The 21174-nt window shown below is 40.1% G+C and overlaps 1 protein-coding gene across 2 annotated transcripts in view; it reads left to right on the top strand.

Annotated features, from left to right (window-relative positions):
* Positions 1 to 18085, top strand: part of galnt2 (UDP-N-acetyl-alpha-D-galactosamine:polypeptide N-acetylgalactosaminyltransferase 2) — a 67247-nt gene extending 49162 nt beyond the window's left edge. For both annotated transcript variants that reach the window (XM_085267713.1, XM_085267717.1), the window contains 9 exons: positions 1807 to 1894; positions 3016 to 3103; positions 3240 to 3343; positions 5123 to 5249; positions 9215 to 9307; positions 10096 to 10179; positions 11236 to 11362; positions 12916 to 13035; positions 13129 to 18085. In XM_085267713.1, the coding sequence (XP_085123839.1) occupies positions 1807 to 1894; positions 3016 to 3103; positions 3240 to 3343; positions 5123 to 5249; positions 9215 to 9307; positions 10096 to 10179; positions 11236 to 11362; positions 12916 to 13035; positions 13129 to 13284 (987 nt within the window). In that variant the 3' untranslated portion in view covers positions 13285 to 18085. The remainder of the gene's footprint in view (positions 1 to 1806; positions 1895 to 3015; positions 3104 to 3239; positions 3344 to 5122; positions 5250 to 9214; positions 9308 to 10095; positions 10180 to 11235; positions 11363 to 12915; positions 13036 to 13128) is intronic.
* Positions 18086 to 21174: the final 3089 nt, after the last annotated feature.

The following is a 21174-nucleotide window of genomic DNA, read 5'->3' as shown; positions in this document are numbered from 1 at the left end:
TATTGTGGATGATAGGTTTGTAGCTTGAACCTATTCGCTGGAACGTTGAAGGCAATATAATTACACAGCAAGCAAGACACGAAGTTCTTCATGTTTCTCGTGCACGGGAGAGAACCGGACAAACGCCGTTCCTTCGCCTGACCCCAGTTGCTCTCGTCCGTTCTCCCGTAAAGAGTACCTTGTGTGTGTGTGTGTGTGTGTGTGTGTGTGTGTGTGTGTGTGTGTGTGTGTGTGTGTGGTCAGAGTGTGACCCCATAAATAACTTCCCTAAACCTGCTGGTCTGGAAATCCAACAGTTCATCAAACCAAAAGGCACTTAGACTAAGACAGATATAGCTACGTTAATCCTACCATAACACAATAAGACAAGGTACGACCTCTTCCCATACTCCCAGGATGTAGGTGTGCATTCCACACCAAGCCTTTGTAGCCTGCTAAAGATCACACATCCTATCACTACACAATTGATTATACACCTCTAAGCATATATGGTTAAATATTTCTAAGCATAAATGACAATCAACAATACAAAACCTAACAGTGGAGATTCCCATCATGGAAATGCAGTTGAAAAACTGTGATGCTGTCATGTCAGTGAGGAATAAAATCTTTGAGCAATGTCCAGCACCCTGTCGAATCTGTGCCACGAGAAATTAAAGCAGCTCTGGAGACAAAAGTGGATCCATTCCCAAAATAGCAAGGTTGACCTGATAATTTCCCTGACCAGTGTATCCCAGTAAAATACGCATAAAATTGATGCAATTCATGTTTTTTTTCCATCTAATCCTTTACACGGAGGCTGGGGTTGGCTACAAAGCAGCACCTCTGAGCTTATAATCAGTCAGTGTCTTGTTAACATTCATGTGAGAAACAAGGAGCGCATGACTACATTTCATTCACACAGGAATGTTGGGCCTGTTTTCATTATAAAAGCCCATTATCACAGCTAAACCTGACAGTGTGAGACATGCAGATCTTGATGGGTGACAAGATCTTTTATCTTTTGGGGCTGGCAATTTGATTTTTATTTCCATTAAAGGAAAAACTTTATAAACGCAAACCGAGCTCTCTTACAGATACAGTCTGGTGATATTTAGAGCGAAGCCTTTTTTTAAAATAAAGACTTCAAAAAGGAGCTTCATGATTGACTGTAATCTTAATCTGAAATGGGACACAGTTGTTCTTTAAAAATGTATCTGAGTTGACTTAAAACAGTCTGATTCTGCATTTGATCCTCCCGAATGTGCTGTTTTGTTGTTCCCTCGTTAATAAATGCCTGGAGCCAAGTCTGAAACGCTGCGCTGTCAGAGTAATTCACTTTGTTTTTCTTTTGCTTTAGCTGCTTCTCTAAATAATGAATCCCACCATACACTGTGAAACCTTGTCTTATAAAAATGTCTCAGGCTCAAACAAATGAACTCCCCAATATCTGCAAGCTGTTTCTGTTTTCGTCATTCGGGCCGCTTGAGTAATCCTTTCTTCGAACTGCCGGGTGATGTGGCTCTGTGATTTTTAAAGCTTGGGTTTGTTTTGGTGTTGGTAGGAAATGGCTGATTAACGTTCAGTTTTACGTCATAAACGTGGCAGTAAACTAAATATAGAACATAAAATAAGCTTGCAGATGGGAATATTTACTTACGCTCTAAAATTTCGCAAACACAGTTAAGTGCTCTGAGTCCTTTGTAGTTCTGCATAATTTTGTCCTTTTTAATTAACTTGTAGTAAATATTTATTGATGATATTCCAAACCTGCATCCGTCCTTGAAGTGGCTTTGTTTAATTACTGTCTCCGTGTTTCCTTCTCAGGATAAGACACGAGTAGTTTCTCCCATCATTGATGTCATCAACATGGACAACTTTCAATATGTCGGCGCCTCTGCCGATCTGAAAGGAGGTAAAGTACACAAAAGACACACTCGACTCCTGTGTAGTCTAGTCAGTCGAGCTTGACAGCGAGGCTTTGCATTTATTACGGTTTTAGAGGATTTGCTTTTTAATGCTTTTCATTTACAATGAATTGACGTTGTTATCTCACAGCCGCATTAAGACCAGGTGTTTTGCCATCCAGTGCTGTAGTTCATAAACTGTTCTCTCCAGGTATTTCTCATACTTAAGGCGAGGCCTCCTGAGGAACATGGTATATTTCAAACTGTTTCTCACCAGGAAATGTTCACTGAACAGTGCCTCCTCTTCAAAGTATTGCAGATATTATCTTATTATCTCATGAGGCAGCACACATGATCCCCCACTTGTTCATCATAAATCTTTTAGACAGTTCCTTCTTTTATTCTGACATAGGCTGAATGGAACATCACGCCTACTTTGTACTGGAGAGCTGGTGGGTTAAAGACAGTTTAATGTCCAATCCAACTGATTTGGGCATGTGCCTTCTTGAGTATAACTCCAGTAGATGATATCCAGAAAGGACATTAATGAATTCAAGTTAATTAAATAATTGGTGTCATATATGTAATTTTACGCATTAAATATCCTTTTTTTGTCCACTGTGATGCTGATGGATATAGCTTACATACGGTGCAATGGACACTGGAAATGGAAGAACTACTCATAGCTTAAAAACCCCCCCACTCTTTTTTTATATTAATAATTAATTAACGACTTCACATAATAAAAAATTTAATGTTCTGAATGTGAAACTGCCGTGCAGTCGCATTCTTAATTTGGCTGGATTAGCAAGTGTTGGCACTTGCATTGCAACATTTCTCTTTTTTGTGTGGGTCTGTGAGGTATATTAATGTAAAAGCCAAAGTGGTGTACTGGCTGTGCTGATTGCAGTGTATTGTAGAACAGATACATGCCAGTTACACTAGTTTAACTCTCTCTGCTAACACTTAAACAGTTACAGCAGTTGCCTTTGAAGTCAGGCAACTGCTGATTTACCCAGTCATCTAATATGAACCTGCCAAATCCAATTATACAACCAGACTGCTACTTAATCCCAGCTAATGGTCGTAATTGTGCAGTGTTTTTTTGTCTGTGTGTTTATGTTGGCAGGCTTTGACTGGAATTTGGTGTTTAAATGGGACTACATGACTCTGGAGCAGAGACGAGCCAGACAAGGCAACCCGATCGCTCCTATAAAGTAAGACAAACACACTTTCAAAAGTTACAGGTTGTATCATATGCAACTAACAGAGTATTAATCTACTCAATTTTTACCAATGCCTTCTCAATTTTCTTGTTTCTTGTATTTTTTTGGTTTTTTTCTGCCCCTCCAGGACACCAATGATAGCAGGTGGCCTCTTTGTCATGGATAAAGAGTACTTTGAGCAGCTGGGAAAGTATGACATGATGATGGATGTATGGGGAGGGGAAAATCTCGGTGAGTGGTGCAATTTAGAAGCTCATGGTAGACTGAAGAAAGTGTCTAATGGATGTCGCAAGAATAGAAAGTCTTGATTAGTGAAAGAATCAAAAATTGCATAAAACACAGGTATTAAAAGTGGAAAGTCAAGTGAAGTCGCAGGCATGTCCTGGGTTTCCCGTTTTGTCTCCAGGCTTTTAAGGTTTTAATGAGTGTTTTGGAAAATACACTCATTCACTTTCTTTGAGCAGGTTTAATAGCACAGTCCTATATGTCCATTGAGTATAATGATGTTATATCATTATGAAATGATAAATGTATAAAATGTTATAAACTTTTAATACAGAGACTAGAGCAGTCTGTTTGCATTCAAGGGCATGTGCTGCATTGGTTTGAATCATATCAAACCAAATTTGTGCATTTAAATGTTTTTGTCTTCTTTACACATTAAAGTTAGCCACGGTGTTCCACAGGGTTCCGTGTTGGGGCCGGTCCTTTTTACCGTATACATGCTTCCCTTAGGTAATATTATTAGAACTGCCCTCCATACACTTTCATTTCTATGCAGATGACACCCAGCTATATTTCTCAATGAAACTCAGTGATGACAAATAAATTGAAGTCCCTTTTTCTTTTTCTTTTAAAGCTCAAGCCAAGCATTTTGCTGCTGTCATCTGATCATTCAGTAGCGACTTTAAATAACGAAATAACCTTGCACTAAAACATAGCCTGATTTATTTACTTTTTGTTTTTGTAATTTTATGTTTAAAAAGACTTGAAATTAGTAATTGAAGCCATAAACACATCAAGAACCGGTTTACTGAGTCTGCTGATTCTATGCATCCAACAGGCAGTCAATTTTTTTGCTGTTTTGTTGATGTTATGTTTGCACATCCTTATATGCCGGACAGTGATTTGGCTAAACAAACAATGGAGGATTTTGTGAGCTTTGGATAGAGCTGGGTTTGCTGTTTCCTGTTGTTTGTACTCTCAATGATAAGCTACGTGATTACTGGCTGCATCGTTATACTTGACATGTAACTGTGATAATTGTATCAAACCTCTGATCTCATTCTCTGCAGAAAACCTAATACATGTCTCTCCAAAATGTTGAACTATATCTTTAAGACTTAAATGAGCTTGCAACTGTAATCTCTTTCCCTCATAAATGCTGCACTTTTGGCTCAGAAAACCACAAATTCCTGCCCAGTTATAAAATCTCCACTCCCCTGTGAGATCTGGTGCTAAAGCAGCAACGTGGATTTGCCTCACACTGTGATCAACTCATGAGATCATCTGGGTGCCCATGCCAACAACGAGATAATAGAAAATCCTTCAGTAATTTGGTTGTCATATCTAGGTAAAAGATGTCTTCCTTAGTACAGTTGATCTTAGGAAATTACAGTGGCAGTGTAATAATGTTTAGAGTCAGTGCAGAGTGTGCACAATAGAGCTCATTTGCAAACAGTACAATGATATAATAGCAGCTGTGTCTCCCTTTTGCTTTTGTCTGAATGCACTTGGGAAATCGGTAAGAATAAACAGCTGACGGAGTGATTCAGGCTCCTCTCGAGGCGGTCCAATGAATCAGAACTGGATTGACAGTTCAGACATTGCTGTGCTCATTTAAAGAACGCTCATTCAAATGCTGGAGAGCAAATCTAACAATGTCAACACACTCCAAACATTCATGATATGCAGATGTGGATTAACTTAACTACTTTTTCTTGGCTTGTAGTAATTAACTTACCTGTTTTTATTCATTTTTTCCGCCTGCGTGTCTGTCTGTGTTTTTAGAGATCTCATTTCGTGTGTGGCAATGTGGCGGCAGTCTGGAGATCATCCCCTGCAGCAGAGTTGGCCACGTCTTCAGAAAGCAGCATCCTTATACCTTCCCGGGTGGCAGTGGCACTGTGTTTGCAAGGTGACACACATGCAGACACACACATACAAGAGGACCGAACACTCATTTAACCAGTCAGGTTACACGCATCACATAGTTCATCAAAATTCCCCATGTTGCACCCTGTGCATCTCCATAATGACACTACAGTTAATGCATTTGGGTTTATTTGGTGACTTTAGCTCAGAAGGTGAAGCCACACAGTTCTCTATTTGTCATATCCAAAAACACACCAAAGCCCAAATGCATTCTGAGGTTAGGCCCAGCCTTCCATATCATCAGTATGTGAATGGGTAATCAAATGCAAAGAGCTTTGGATAATAGCAGTACTTGAATTCATTCTATTTATTTATTATTATTGCTGCTGAGCATATATAAAAAAACTTGTTTTCTCCTTACATAAAATATGGGAGGGAAAATCTCTATTTAAGTAGTTTCACTGTAAATCACAAGAAATGTGGAGGCTAAATGGACTGTCCTTTATATATAATGCTTTTCTAGTCTTAATGACCACTCAAAGCACTTTTACAGTACAAGCCATATTGCTTTTATTGATCACGCACATGCATAGGGAGCAATTATGTTTACAGAATTTTGCCCAAGGGCACTTAAAACATGCAGACCGGAGAAGACGATGATTGAACCCCTGACCTTTCTGTCAAATGGTGACCTGCTCTAACACAACCCACTCTTCATTTCTAAGAGTCAGTTAAAGTTTGGAGACAGTTTGACTCAACTGTAGTGACATTTCAAGACCAAATACTGAGGATGTTTATCCTGAGGTTCAAATTTCACTCACTAAATTTAATGTGGAAACAGCCTTTGAGAAAACATTCCCACCACAAGGTTCATTTACTGGATCCTCTGGGGCCTTTTTGTCTTGTCACGTGATTTTCATCAGCAGATGAGTTTGCTGTTTAGCTTGAAACTGAAGATTTTTGATTTACACTTTTCTGTGCAGCAGAACAACCGCACAGAAAAGGACTAGCTGAGCGTGTTCCAACTTTAACAGGGTTAGGAAGACTTTTTTGTTTGTTTGTTTTAAATCTGCGGTTCACTGACAGCTAATACAGTCAATCAGCTGATGTTTAAGTGACCTAGCAGTCTCAGAAAAACCTTGTCATTTTATGATACTTTTTACCATAGAAGCAGTTTAAGCTCTTCCTTTCCATTTTGATGATGGTTTTTCAATATTTATACTGGATTTTCTTTTTAAAGCACTTTGAATTTCAGTAATGTACTTATTTGCTTAAAAGCAATATACTAATATATATTATAGCCTAATATACAGTTATAATGTTAGCTCCTCATATTTATAAGGTTAGGGTACCGTCAAATAGTCTCTGCAAGCCAAAGCTCAGATGTCCGTTTGCTCTCATCTCTGCCTTTTCAGACAGTTTTTTCTAATCTTGGCTCTCTGTGATAACAAAGAGAGGGCATATCGGTGCTATGCTCATCTCTGCCTTTGAGCACAACAGCTCCACCCACCTGCAGCTTAGACCCTTAAACAAAGAGGAATAGAGCTAAAAAGGCTTAATTCAGACAGCAGGTGACCTGAGGGGCTGCACCAAGACCGAGTGTGTAGGATAAAAGAGACTTCTCTTTGTGAGTTGTGTGAATTACTCCCCTGAGTCCTGGAGTAAAACTATGGAGCTGGAAATGAGCACAGATCATGTGTATAGTAGTCTCTTTCGGTTCATTATTTTCTGTGGCTGCGGTTTGTAAGTTTGTGAGTTTTACTAATGCTCTGAGAATTAAATCAGTGTTGAGTAATTAAAACAAAGTACCATCAATTAAACAAGTTCATGAATATTTCCTTCAAAAATAAAAAAAAATAAAAACTAAAAGTGAAGAAAATCTGTTTTTTCCATGTGCTGCCTTTTAGAGCTGAGATATATGCGGCACCATAAACATTGAACACGAGTAGTGGAGAATGTGATACATGGGCAGATATGGATCTGTCTCTTGAAACCATGAGTAACCACCCTTGGTAATGAGCCCAACAAACCTTCAGTCTCTCGATTGGTAAACATGTGGGAGGATAAACAAACAGATAACAAGGAGCTTGAAATGACTGTGGTTACTCTGGTATTGGCTGTGATTAATATTTTTAAAGGGGAGCAAGAAATAAAGAGCATGTCAGGGTGACATGTGGTGCCTATTCTGCAGTAGCTCCTATTTTTGAGTCGGGGCTATTAGTTGACTTCAGCCCCTCATTTCTTATCAGTTAGTTACATACAAATACCTGAAGAGATTTAATTCATAGCTCGGTAGAACCCTTAGAGGGGAAAAAACTGTGGATGAAATTCAACATTAAACCAACATTTATTCAAACAGTGTCAAAGATTAGACACCACCGGTGGACTGCTAATGTTTTCATCAGTTTCATAACACTGAACACAGTCTCATATTAGTTGCACAACCATTCCTAACAATCGAAGACATCACTTATTAATCAGTGGGTGCAGTGGAGTTCTCTATTACAGAGCAGAGCAGCTTCATCTGTGCTCTGAGGCAGCGCCTTGCCCTTCAGCCTGAATCAAGTCCCAGACAGCATCCCTGTGGCTGCTGCAGTGACTCTGGGGACCTCGGAGACGGCACCTGTTTTGTCTGCCTGGATGACATTGTAATTGTTCTTCAGGGAGCAGCATTTCACAGCAGAGTTATAATAGGCGTGTTGTGGCAGCAGCAGCTTGCTATGTGACAAAAAGCCCCTGTGGACCTAAATAAAGTTTGCAGTGTGTGGTGTCTGTATTTTTGGGATGCAGGTGCATGAGAGTAAAAAAATCCTGCAAGACAAAGAGACTGCACATCAAAATAAACCCTTAAAATACCGTAATAATGATAGGGCATCTAGTGTCACCACGGTCGCTGGTAACCTTCAGATGTTAGAAGAGTTGTTTTCTTGAAGCTTCTCTTCCAGTAAGTGGAAGCCGAGTTTGGAAATGTCTAGAAATATGTGAGCCTCACTAAGACAAAACCACTGCTCGCTATTTAAAACTGCGCAACTCATGGGTTATAGAGAATTTCTGCAGAATATGAAAGGCTTCCGGCAAGCGCGTCATAACTTTTGCTTTTGACATCACATAAAGAGGCACTTAGTTTCCCTATAATTTGGTCAAAGCATTTACACTTTAGGGATTCACAGGTAAACATAATGAAGCTGATTGTACTGCAGTTATTGGTTATAATTAACCCTGCTAGCAGTTTTAACCCTATTTTTAAGTCTGAACTGTGAAATAATTGCCTGAAAATTCACAAAAATAGTAATTGGAGTGCTTGTTTAACTTTCTCACTATGTTATCCTACTTTATGAGACACTGCATGAACCAGAGGAGCATATCTGTTCCTAAGAAACTGGATTGCAAAAATAGTGTTTGTGCAATCCATAAACAGTGAGGCCGATATAAACTGGTTCCAGTACTGAGGTTTGCAAACTGGGAGAGCAACAGAAGCTACTAAGGTCTCAGTGTTACCCCCCGTTGCTATAATCATCATTGCACTCTTTCTCTTGTCTTGATTTGGTCTAAGGAAGGACTGTTAGTGTCATACTTTGAGCTGCTCTGGACTGCAAAGATTGAGTTGTATTTTATTGACTCCAGCCGACACGTAGTCTGTCAGAAGTCCGTTACATCACTCGAAAAATAAAAATCTGACAAATTGTCAAATGTCACACGTCAACACTTTGTTTGGCAGCATGCACACGCTGTTGACCAACGGCTGCAATAACAGGGAAAATAAACACACATTCACATTTGTACAGCCAGGATAACTGTGCCCTCTGATGGCTGTCGGGGGGTGTATGAGCAGGCAGTGAGTGTGTCACAACCACCAAACAGACACGTCCATTCAGGAGTCGTGCAGTGTGCCACATACCTTTCTGTCTTTTTTTTTTTTTTTTTTAAATCCTCACCGACTCTCGGTCTTATCCTCACCCATTGTCTCCCTCGCCTTTGTGCATTTTCTTCTTCTCACCCATCCATCAGGAACACAAGGAGAGCAGCAGAGGTGTGGATGGACGAGTATAAAAACTTCTACTATGCCGCTGTCCCCTCAGCAAGAAATGTCCCCTATGGGAAGTAAGTACTATGAAGTATTAGCCCTGTGGGAGTTGAACATAATAATGGAGCTGGATCATAAAATTACAAAGGCAGCCACTTGAATGGACATAATAATTATAATTGTACTGCCAATTAGCAGAATGTAAGCCATAAAAGGTGTAATTTTTCCCTTTTATACTTAAGTGAGGATGTTAATGTAGCTCAGAAGAGGACAAAAAGTCAGTGGCTGATTTACAATACCGGAAACGCTGCTGTTATTTATGCCCTAAAGGGATGACAACGCTCCTTAAAAAGGTTGGCGCAGGATTGTTTCAAGCGTAGTGACAGCGTCAGTCATCCGCCATTAAAAAAAAAAATACCTACAGCTGCTGAATGGATTGACATTCATGTTCTTTAGGGGGTGACACGTGCTGACTTTGTGATCCTCTTAGTTTTATGCCACCAGCAGGACAAAGTAAGTACTGTAAGTGTGTTAAGGAATGCTTTTCACCCTTATACTAGTTTCCTTCTGCTTTATGCCACACATCCAGAAGTCTACACAGCAATAAGCACTTTCGCATTCAACCAGAGTAGCTAGACAGCACTATATATGCTTATTATGTGACCTTGTGGGAACAGACTTGGCATCTCCCCTCTAGTGTCAGTCCAAACAGTTATATTTTCCCCAAAGGATCTAGACTCAGACATGCCCCGAGCCTCCACTCTCTCCCCTTACAAAGCGACTGACGAGGCGTATAATTTAAACATGAAACCACAGCTGATTCAACCCTTTAATTCTCTTCCTCCATCTCCTTCCTCTCCCTCAGTATCCAGAGTCGTTTGGAGATGAAGAAGAGATTAAACTGTAAGCCATTCAAATGGTACCTGGAGAATGTCTACCCTGAGCTGAGGTAAGAAAATGAGGGCAGTCTGTGCAATATGATGGAGCCAGTGTTACACTGCATGACATGTAATGTTGTATAATCAAAACTAAATTGCATTTACCAAATTGTTAGGAGACCACTCCTCAGCCAGAAGTTTGAAATATGACTTTGTGCTAATGTGTGGCGGGATGTTTTATACACAAATGAGACTGCAGTGACGCTAATGCCCAACCAGGAGTTATGATTCAAGGTCATTATTACATTTTCACAAGGTTCTCAGGTTCGCAATTAGTGGCTGATGTGAATGAGTCCACAAGTTCAGCAGAGAGCACCTCTGATTTAAATCTGACTGCTAGATTGCACCACTCCCAGCGTTTTTGCTACATTTTGCCTGAAGGTCAAGTTATGACCGCTGTCACAGACTCTGGTACTCTTCCAGGTTGTCAGATAGGCAAACCTTGAGCTTGAATGTACTTTTAAGTAAGTACAAAGTTGCTTACATCTAAATCTGTTGAGCAGCGTTGGTGAGAAACAAAGATTTTTTTGAGGATTACCAAAAAAACCCTTATTTTTAACACACCAGAATCACCATCGCACACTGGAACAGTTCAGGTTGTTTGGACCAAATCTTCTCCATCACATGTCTCAGGATAATAAAGTAGAACTACTGCTGATAGGTTCATGGGCTTTCTGCATATCTGTGAAATGCACATGTGCAACTGGTCAGAGTGGGACTTTCAGAGAGCGTATTCAAATTTAGCATGAGCCTGGGGCATGGTGTATCACTGCACAGTGAAACAATCTTTAAAAGCATAAAAACCACATTAAATCTCAGGCATACTTCTTGCTTTTATGTTTTCACAGGGGGAAGAACATTAAAATTGCACCTTTTTAATGCTTCTAATTTGAATAATTTAACTTTTACAGAAACATTAAAGCCCCATTGTCCTGTTTTGTCAGAAGAAAATTGACTATTTTCCTCTCTTGCTGTATCTCGGCCTGTACGCTTTCTTTGTTTGGCTTTTTAACAGCTTGAAAAACTGAATACACGCTTCACTAACACTTTTTCGTGTGTGTGTTCAGGGTCCCAGATCACCAGGACATTGCTTTCGGAGCCCTGCAGCAGGGAGGAAACTGTCTGGACACCTTGGGTCACTTTGCTGATGGTGTGGTCGGCGTCTATGAATGTCACAATGCAGGGGGAAACCAGGTAGTGTTACGGCGAGGGGACACCCAGGTCAGCTTGTAAAATCCTAACCTTAGAGACTCGTGAGTGGCAAGTGGTGTACATATGGTGAAAGCACAGGGGGTATGATAAAGGATTTACGTATTTAAGGTCACAGTGCCATACTTAAAGTAAATGTATTGTAATCAAAAGGACAAAGATGTTTAAACACGAGGTTGTTAAGACAAGAGTAGAGCAGATCTATTGAAACTTTAACTTAAATATAGAGTAGTGCATAACAGCATTTTAACATTGTTCTTAGAGGAAATGTACAGCTCTTGGAGTACCTTGAGGAGGATACACACTATGTCTGTGTGTGTAAGTTTGTGGGGAGTGTTTCTGTCAGCAGTTTCTCAAATAGTTGAATCCTGAAATAGAATGACAGGTGTAGAGAAGAAAACTGCTGTCGCTTCGAGTCAGCGATCGCTGGCTTTTTTTGGATTTACGTGTCTTGTTTTACCCTCGTGGATTTGCAGGTCTTTACTGTTTCCAGTGTTGCTTCATAAATACAGCAAATACAGCTAAGAAACATATCTGCTCACAAGTGGAAAATGTTCAGGACATGTACCAATATTCCCAAGGTCAAACCGTGAAATATTAATGGTTGTGCAACATCCTTTAGAAGACGAGACAGAAGAGGAGACGCTTTGCTGTAATTCACAGGGCCACATTTGGCAAAAAGCAAACATGGTGCTTTATTATCCTCTTATATGAAAAACGTTAGAATTGGAAGAGGGTGTACTTTGTTTTTACTATTCATTTTTTAAAATGAATAGTAAATGAATGAATGAATTTATTTATTTTTTATTTCTACCAGGGGCAAAAAACAAACAAAATTGTGAATGTAGTCAGTAACAGCTGCGGTGCTGGGAGGGCAAAATGAACAACCTTGGATTTTGGGGGGTATGAGAGACTGGGGAGAATTTTAAAATGCAATTTTATCACCAAGTGGAAGTGGAAAACTGAAAAACTTGGTTATTGATTTTTAATCCCACATAATGAAAACTGCAAACAAGTCATTCGCTGTGATGTTATTCAATCCGTTCTAGCCATTCTCAAAGAGACACAACAGAAGTGAAGTACCACAAATAATGTCTCCATTTTATTCACACTCATACCAGGCAGTCTCTTTACTAAACTAACGGCCAATTATTATTGTTGTTATTGTTGTTATTATTATGGGTTTGTATACTTTCTAAAATTTATTTAAAATATACAGAGATTTTCTCAGCCACCAAGCTTTACCTGCTGGGTTTATTTAATGGCCTTAATGTGGCTTTAACATGGGCACTGTGTTCTCAGAGCAATCAGAGTCCTGCTTGTGAGATTTCCACAGGGAGCTCCAGATTCTCTCTATCACGATGCTGCCCATGGTGCCCATTTTGCAAAATACATTTTTGTTATTTTTCCTGTGTAAATAAGAGGAAAACATGATCATTACTTGATATAAAAGACGTGTTATTAGATAAAGCCTTGCTGAGAACATCCCAGCATGCTTTACGTGTACTAATATTTTACGTGTATCCATTTTTATAAAGGAATGGGCTCTAACCAAGGATAAATCGGTAAAACATATGGACCTGTGTCTGACTGTGGTGGACAGAACAGCTGGTTCCCTCATCAAACTACAAGGCTGTAGAGAGAATGACAGCAGACAGGTAAACACACACTGAAATCGCCTTTATTGTTGTTTATACCCCAAAAAAGGTACAGCGTTCAATATTTGTGACATTGTGTTGTTTGTCGTCCAGAAATGGGAGCAGATCGAGTCCAACTCGAAGCTTCGTCACGTGGGCAGTAACCTCTGCCTGGACAGCCGCAGCGCCAGGATGGGCGGACTCACTGTGGAGGTCTGCAGCCCGAGCCTCACCCAGCAGTGGAAGTTCACTCTCAATTTACAATCGTAGGGGGCGCTCCAGATCCCCGGAAGACTCGGTATAGCGAAGAGAAACACCTACAGACTCCTGAGATGCGGCTAAAAAGATGAATAGACTCAAGAAGAAAGACAAACTCTTCCTCCTTCTCCTCCTTCCTCCTCCACAGAGGTACAGCCAGTCACGTGCGCACCCTTCTCTCACCCATCTCCCTAAACGATGAGCCACGCGTAATGAAGGGAGGGGCCGGGAGACCCAAATGGAGTTAACAGGAACCTGACTGCATGTGGTGGATGGATGGTGGCGATCACGAGGATAAAGGAGACGAAGAGGCTTTTGTTTCAAAAATACATACCTCAGTGTTTTCTCATTGATGGTTCCAGCTGCAAACGGCGAAATTGTTCTTCTCCTTTCTTTAATGCTGGTGGAAAGAGAATTTTTTGGTGTACTTGTTTTATTTTCTTATTCATATTTTTTTATTTCTTGCTGTTAACTGTCCACAGAGACTTGCTTTTTTTCCTTCTTCTTCTTCTTGGAAGCATCCTGTAATGGCAGATGGAGCCTTCAGGTTGTGGTTTCGGGGAGGTGTGGGTTGTTGAGTGATGTGAAGGGAGGAAATGGACTCGAGGCCTTGAGCTTTTCCTCTCGTTTATTCTCACTGGTTTACAGAGTCAACCGAGAGAAAAGAGGCAAAGAATGCAGTTTTTCTACAGACTCTTTCTTGGTGGAGGTGAAGACAATCTGGGAGGGTTTTCGCTGCTTTGCATGGGGTTTTTTTCCCCCCTCAGAAGTGTTGTGAATGCCTCCCTGAAGATTTTCCTGTCTTTGGGCTGTAGTACTGGCTGCTGCAGCCTCCAATACTTCCACAGAGAAAATACCCAGAGAATAAGTCACCAGTCTCTCTTTTTTTTCCTTTTTCTTTTATTTTGGTTTACTTTCTAATCAAAAAATGGAACCAACTTTTAAAAGGATGTTTTGAGTTTCAGAAAGACCAGTGATTAAAATGGTTTTCTTTACATACTCTCGCTGCTCTGTGCCTGCTCCCCGTGGAGAGGCTCAGTTTTAATCTTTTTTTTTTTTTCTTTGTTTTTCCTGCACAGCTGCTTTCCTTTGCCTGTGTCTATATGTTGCCATTGTGGAACGTTTACTGTCTAACAATCACATCTAAACTGGATTCATGTTGCAGCTTGTTCTCCAGAGCCAACAGGTGTTGCCTGCTAATGTGGCATTTCTAATAACACAGTAATGAGATTACCAGTAATGTAGAGTTTGCATAGATGTGACTGAGATGATTGCTTCTCCTCTTCCAGCACTTTTACAAAGTTAAAGAAGAAAACTACACTTAGACCTTGCAGGAGGAACAATGCAACCCTGCAGCAAAGTAAAGTGGGGTTTGTTTGGGTTTTTTTAATTCATCGAGGTGTCAGACGTCCGTCTCTCTATTGACAACGGCAAACTGTGCTTATTCCAGCCTGAGAGCAGATTTCATGCAAAAAGAAAAGTCTCGACAAGTAGCGAAGCAACTTCTGACTGCATGTATCGCCGACATGTTTCCAGCGTTGCACTGAGTCACAGTGATTTACATCAACATATTTTTTTTCCTCTAACTTTCCTGTTAGATGAGCCATCTGTTCTGAAGTTTGGAACTGCAGTAAACAAGGTTTTACTGTTTGTCCTCACTCTGTTTCTGCAAGAGGAGAGCAGATTTTTCTGATTGCACAAGCAGGACTGCGCAGCTTTTGCTGATGCAAAGTAGAAATAAGAATACTCTTTCTTTCTTTCTTTTTTTTTTTCCTGCCACACTACTATGCAGATCAACAATATCTTGGTGTCATGAAACGGTGCAGTTTTTGTTACCAGGTGGTGTTACTGATACGATTTGCAGTACATTTATCTGTTTCCGAGTCCATTAACTCTTGCCTTTTAAATAGTTTGTTTGTTATGTTTTGTTTCTAATGTCCTTTAGGCTTTCACATCACTTCCTCATCTTCACTGCTATGATCTCCTGTGCTGTTAGTCACCGATGAGTAATGACAGTGGAGTTTGGGAAAATTGCGCTTGATTAAATTTAGTGTGACTCATCACTTGGCGACCTCAAGGCAACTACAGGAACACAAAATATTTCTGAACAGATGTACAGTTTGGGTACAGGAAAGCTGAAATCTCAAGTCATCTTTAAAGTCGTGCGCTCTCTGCTTTTCTCAGTCCTTCCCGCTCTCGTGCACACTCACATCCGAAACTCCTTTGGTTTTATTTTATTGAGCCGCCAACTGACAAAGACAGCTGGCCTCGGTTGCTTTGCTGTCTGATACTTTTTTTTTTCTGTGTACCTGTTTGCCTTGTCTTATATGTTCATTTATAAGTGGGGTGAGTGGAGCTGAGAAGGTCAGCTGAAGCTGCAGCTGGTTTGAAAAGCCTATCCTGTGACTTGACAGGTTGCTGCATTGTGCTGCAGGGCAGGGGACCCACAACATGGCACGAGGCCAGAGAGAAACTCAGGCAAGGCCCTGCTTAGAAAAATTTGGTGTTGCCTTTGATGCTAAATCCAAAGGCCCAAATCTGATTTCATGATGATGTGTTACTTTAAACATGGAAAAGTCTGGTTTGGTTTGGAAAATGCAAAACAAAATGAAACACTTTCAGTGTCTTAAGTAAGCATGGTTGCAATACAGGAGAAGCATTAAGTGAAATTTAGGTTTGAACATCAGTTTTCTATTTCAGTGTGTGCTGTGAAATCAGACGCTTCAGTGGAGATTTTAAAGGCAGGTTACAGGAGAAATAATCTTATTAAAAGTAGAAAAATATAAAAATGTTTAATTTAGATGTATTCTTGAAAGGGCACCATTGAAGTTTTGTTTTTTTTTTTTTTTGTTTTTTTTAGCTGATTCTCAAAGGGTGTAAATGGGAAGATCTGTCATAGGATACATGCAAAATCTGTCTCGGTTTAGATGTGTGCAAGTACACATTTTAGTAGTTAGTTCATTTACTTTTTCATCGCCTTATCGTCTAGATTATTGCAGAAATTGTGCAGCCTCTTGAGTAGTGGTGATATCTCAGTCAGCATAGAATAAGTGAAGGTTTCCAACATGCTGAGGTTTTATTTAGTAGTTTTTAGCGCCCTCTATTGCCACACATGATCAGCTGCGAAACAAAAAAAGGAAGAAGGACTTGAGGTAGTTTCTGTCTTTGCTTTATAAGATCTCCATGTGAGTTTGCTACTCCGCAGAAGCCGACTGTGCTCACCTGAGTGACCATGTCAGTCCTGTCTGCAACAGTTCCCGTGTTGTCTGAAGCCTTTTCTTTTTAAAGCTAGTCTTATACTTGTCATAAGGTTTGCTATTTTATTTCTTAATCTTTTTTTATGTTACACACAGAAGAAATGACTGTAACACTTAAGTGCAGCGCCTCATTTCAAAAGGATGGTTAAATGTTTACATCTTTTGCACAACGTGCCAAATTTCCTTTTCCGAATTTGCTGTATGATGAAGAATAAGAAGGGGTGAAAGTCTTTGGAAAACAGTCTCGGAGGACTTGTTCCGTGACAGGTTGCTTGCAGTGTAATGAGTATCTTCCCTCCAGTCTCAACTTGTAGAAGCCACTGTGGCCAGGACTGCTGTTATCTGCTGGTCTTGCGTCAGTTTTATGATAGAGAGGGGATTAAAAATGGTCGTTTGCGTGTTTCCATGTCTTAAAAACTTTAAAATATTCTTTAAAATATCCATTAGAGGAGTAACAACTCTGAAACATAGCTCAACAAAAGTCATCCCCAGTATCATATCATGGTTCCATCTTTTCGTAGTGCGTTTACCTGTTTGGAGCCATTTAATCAAAAGTTAAAGCGTGCTAGGCTGCATCACAATAATGCAGAACATTTTGTTTTGGTTGTGATCCAATTATGACCAAGTGATCTTGTGCGTATAAAAAATAATTTTAGGTATGAGCCAAAATGATGACGCACAAACCAAAAAATGCCTATTGAAATAAATTTACAAGGGAAAACATCGAGTAAGAAGAATATTACTGACAATCCTGCAGATGGTCGTCTTCTTTAATAACATAAAACGTGAGCTTGAGTCAGTAAATAAGAGCATCCTACCCACTGAGCCACTAGACATTATTTATTTCGCTGTGGAGGGAAACAAGGGGTTATTTGCTAGAGTTAAACAAGAAAAGGAAGCTTGAAGCAAAATCTTTGTGTTCGTTCAGCTTTTCCTTTAAACGGAGAAAAGTTCAGTCACGACTTGTCAAAAACCTGGGACGTTTTCCCCCTATCGGCCCACCTCAAATCCCCTCATAGGATTAACAGAAGAAGGGCCCTCTCTCTAATAAGTGAAAAGCCCTGCTGAGACATCCAGCTCAGGACTGCTTAAGCTTCTCCGTCTTCTACAAGCGGCTGTGCCAATGTAAATGAGTCGGGGCACAATAGGGGCAGATCATGCACAGCAGACAATACACTGTAAAAGTCTCATCAACTGGTAATGACAGATAATAACAGTAATCAATATGGGTGGGATATGGGGTGGGGTGTGAGCTGGTGGGTTAATGTGTTTTCTGAGAGGCATGTGGCTCTGAATGGCTGGTATTCACATTACGAGGTGGCTGATGCAACCCGAGGGTTCACACATGTAAAAGTGTATATTTTTGTATATACCTACATCAGTGTGTGTACAGTATGTACATATATACACAGTGTACTCAGCTGCAGTTCCTAGTTTTGTTGTCAGACTGTACAGCGCTTCTAACTGTTCCCTGTTTTATAGATAATGCAGAAATTCAACTTTGAATGAGGAGAAATGATTAACTTAAATAAATACATTTATATATATAAACAAAAGTGTGTGACGTGTTTTGCCTTTTTATTTTTGCTGTTCAAGTTTTGACAGTCGACAACCCTAAACATGCACCATATGTACAGGGATTAAAAGGTTAAGTGTTGTTGAATCCATCTGTCAGCTGGAAGTAAATCCAGTTCTCTCAAGTTTTCCTTCATTGGTTGATCTTTTAGCGATTTGCAGTGTGGCAGCTGTGCATGAATTTTACATGTATTCTTAGGCTTTAATATTTAAAGAAGAAAAGTTTTCCATCCGTCAGTCAAGCATTGTAGCGCGCTGGCCGAGTGCATTAGTGTGAGTATTGTGCTACAAGGCAGCATATGAGTGACAAAGCAAAATTAATGCAAGACTTTTAGAAATGAATGATTTGGCAGCACAGTGTGACTCTAATAGATAATGACAGATAATCTACTACCAGTCACTTTATTAGGTACAGCTGATGTCTCTAGATTTCTACCGTGACACTTTGAGCCCCTTAGTATTAACTTTGACTATTGATTATGGGTCAAAGGATTTATTGACCACAGTTTACCATCTTCTGATGCCTGCTGCCATCAGGATTGAGTGCATCATGATTAGCAGCGTGGCCATGCAGCTGACAAATATAGAAACGGGTTTCTTCAAGATGACAATCCAATACAACTCAATCCAATAGAGCACCTTTCAGATGTGCTGGAATCATGGGTGTGTAGACAACAAATCTGCAGTTACTGTGTGATGCTATTATGTCACTATGGACCAAAATCTCAGAGGAATATTTCCAGCACCTTGCTAAATGCAACCCGATACTAGCAAGACTGACAAAATAAAGTGTCTCGTGAGTGTATATTATGTACATTATAAAGCATCCCTTGAATTTTAACAAAATGAAGACTTATATTTCTTCCATTAGTCTGCCCCAAATCAGATGTACAGCCTAAAAATATGACTGTATATTACACTACTCAAAAAATTAAGGGAACATTTTGAAAAGACATCAGATCTCAATGGGAAATAAGATGCTGGATACCTATACTGATATGGACTGAGTAATGTGTCAGGAATAAAGGAGTGCCACATTGTTTAATGGGAATTAAAATTATCAACTTACAAAGGACTGAATTCAAAGTCACCCCAAAAATCAAAGTGGAAAAAAATGTTCCAGAAGGTTAATACATTTTATTGCAGCAACTCAAAATAGTTCCCATTTGTTTGTATGGCCCCCATGTGCTTGTATGTATGCATGCTCTTAATGAGACGATAGATTGTCTGAAGGAAGGTCCAAGGAGCTGTTGCCAGGCCTGTCGAGGCCTGTGCGTCGCTCCATGGATGCGTTTCCCCAGACCAACGCTGACCCACCACCACTGATGATTAAAGATATTACAGGCAGCAACATTCCCCACGGCTTTTCCAGGCGCTTTCACGTCTCTCAAATGTGTTCAGAGTGAACCTGCTCTCATCTGTGAAAAGCACAGGGTGCCAGTAGTGGACCTGCCAATTATGGTATTCTATGGTAAATGCCAATCTGGCTCCATGATGTCAGGCAGGTCCCACTAGAGGATGCTGGGACTTCAGACCACCCTCATGAAGTCTGTTTCTGATTGTTTGGTCAGAGACATTCACACCAGTGGTCTGTTGGAGGTCATTTTGTAGCTCTGACAGTGCTCATCTTTAACTCTAGATACCCATCCTTCTTATGGGTTGAGGACCACCTTTGGCCTTGTCCAGCTCTCCTGGAATCTTCTCCATACTTCTGACAGTGCTGGGAGACACAGCAAACCTTCTGGCCATGGCACGTATTAATGCATCATCTTGGAGGAGTTGGATTATCTTTGCAACCTCTGTAGGGTCCAGGTATCGCCTCATGCTACCAAAAATGACACTGAACCTAGCTAAATCCAAAACTAGTAGGGAAAAAAAAGTCAGAAAAGATGAGGAAAAAAAAAAAAATGTCAGTGATTTTGCCTGTAAAATCAGCATGTTTATTTTTGTCTCACTGTTGCCCCTCAAAGTGCACCTGTTGTTAATTTCATTAACACTAAAGCAGCTGAAACTGATTAACAACCCCCTCTGCTACTTAACTGACCAGATAAATATCCCAGAAGATGTTATACTCTGATTAAAAAGTGTTTCTTTAATTCTTTTGAGAGGTGTATATGGACTTACTGATCTATATAAGATGATGACAAATATAAATATATCCAGACTGTGTTCATCCTAAACCTTTGAGATAAATATATTTTAGGCCCTATGTATGTTTAGCACCACAAGAAGTCATTGACTTTGTGGTTTTCTTGGTGCTTCTCTTTTCTTTCTTCTCACCCTCCAACAACTCGATGCAGATGGCTGCCTCTCCCTGAGCCTGGTTCTTCCTGTTAAACAGCAATCCTTCCTCCCAGCTTTTCCCAAGAGGTTCCTTACAGGGGATCATCTGATTGCTCGGTTTTTCTCAGTAATGTGTGTTTTCATTTACATCTCTTGCTTCGTGTCCATGTCATGTTATACATTATTACCTTATATATATTTTGGATGTGTAACCAGGTCTTCCTGAACCTTTGGAACTCCTGGAGCTGTGCTACATTGGACAGATTAGCAAACTGTACATACGCACAGCTGACAAAATGCTGTTTTTCTTGAATCAGAGCAGCATAAGACCACCAAAGCTTGCATGCTTGCATCTATTTAGCCTTCTTAAACTTAATGGACGCTGACACCCCCAACTCTTGGAAAGTCTTCTGGCAGGATTTTGGAGCTGACCTTCCCAGATTTACTCTCATTCAAGCTTATTTAGTCTCTCACTCGACCACTGAGTTCCAGGTGTTGATGGGTTGCAGCCTTGCGTTTGTTTGCAATCAAATTTAGAATATTATTTATTTAAAGACAGTCCTTATTATACCAGTGTGCTGTTACCTTGCTGAAGACTGCTTATCTAGTTGTAACTCACACTATTATAGTAACCTGATGCAGGCCCTCTGCATCTGTTCACATCTATGACTGCTTCCCTCCTGGAAAAAAAAAAGTTTACAATTTTAGTAGTTATTAAGATCAAACAGGGTAAGAGTGCGCAAAAACTATTAAATAAGACCATAAAACAAACTTTTCCATTTAAAAT

This window comes from Mchenga conophoros, linkage group LG1, assembly GCF_057382185.1.
Source record: "Mchenga conophoros isolate Kocher_MC1m ecotype Shallow Benthic linkage group LG1, M_conophoros_male_GT1.1, whole genome shotgun sequence".
Taxonomy (NCBI): Eukaryota; Metazoa; Chordata; class Actinopteri; order Cichliformes; family Cichlidae; genus Mchenga; species Mchenga conophoros.
This window is presented reverse-complemented; position numbering and strand designations above follow the sequence as displayed.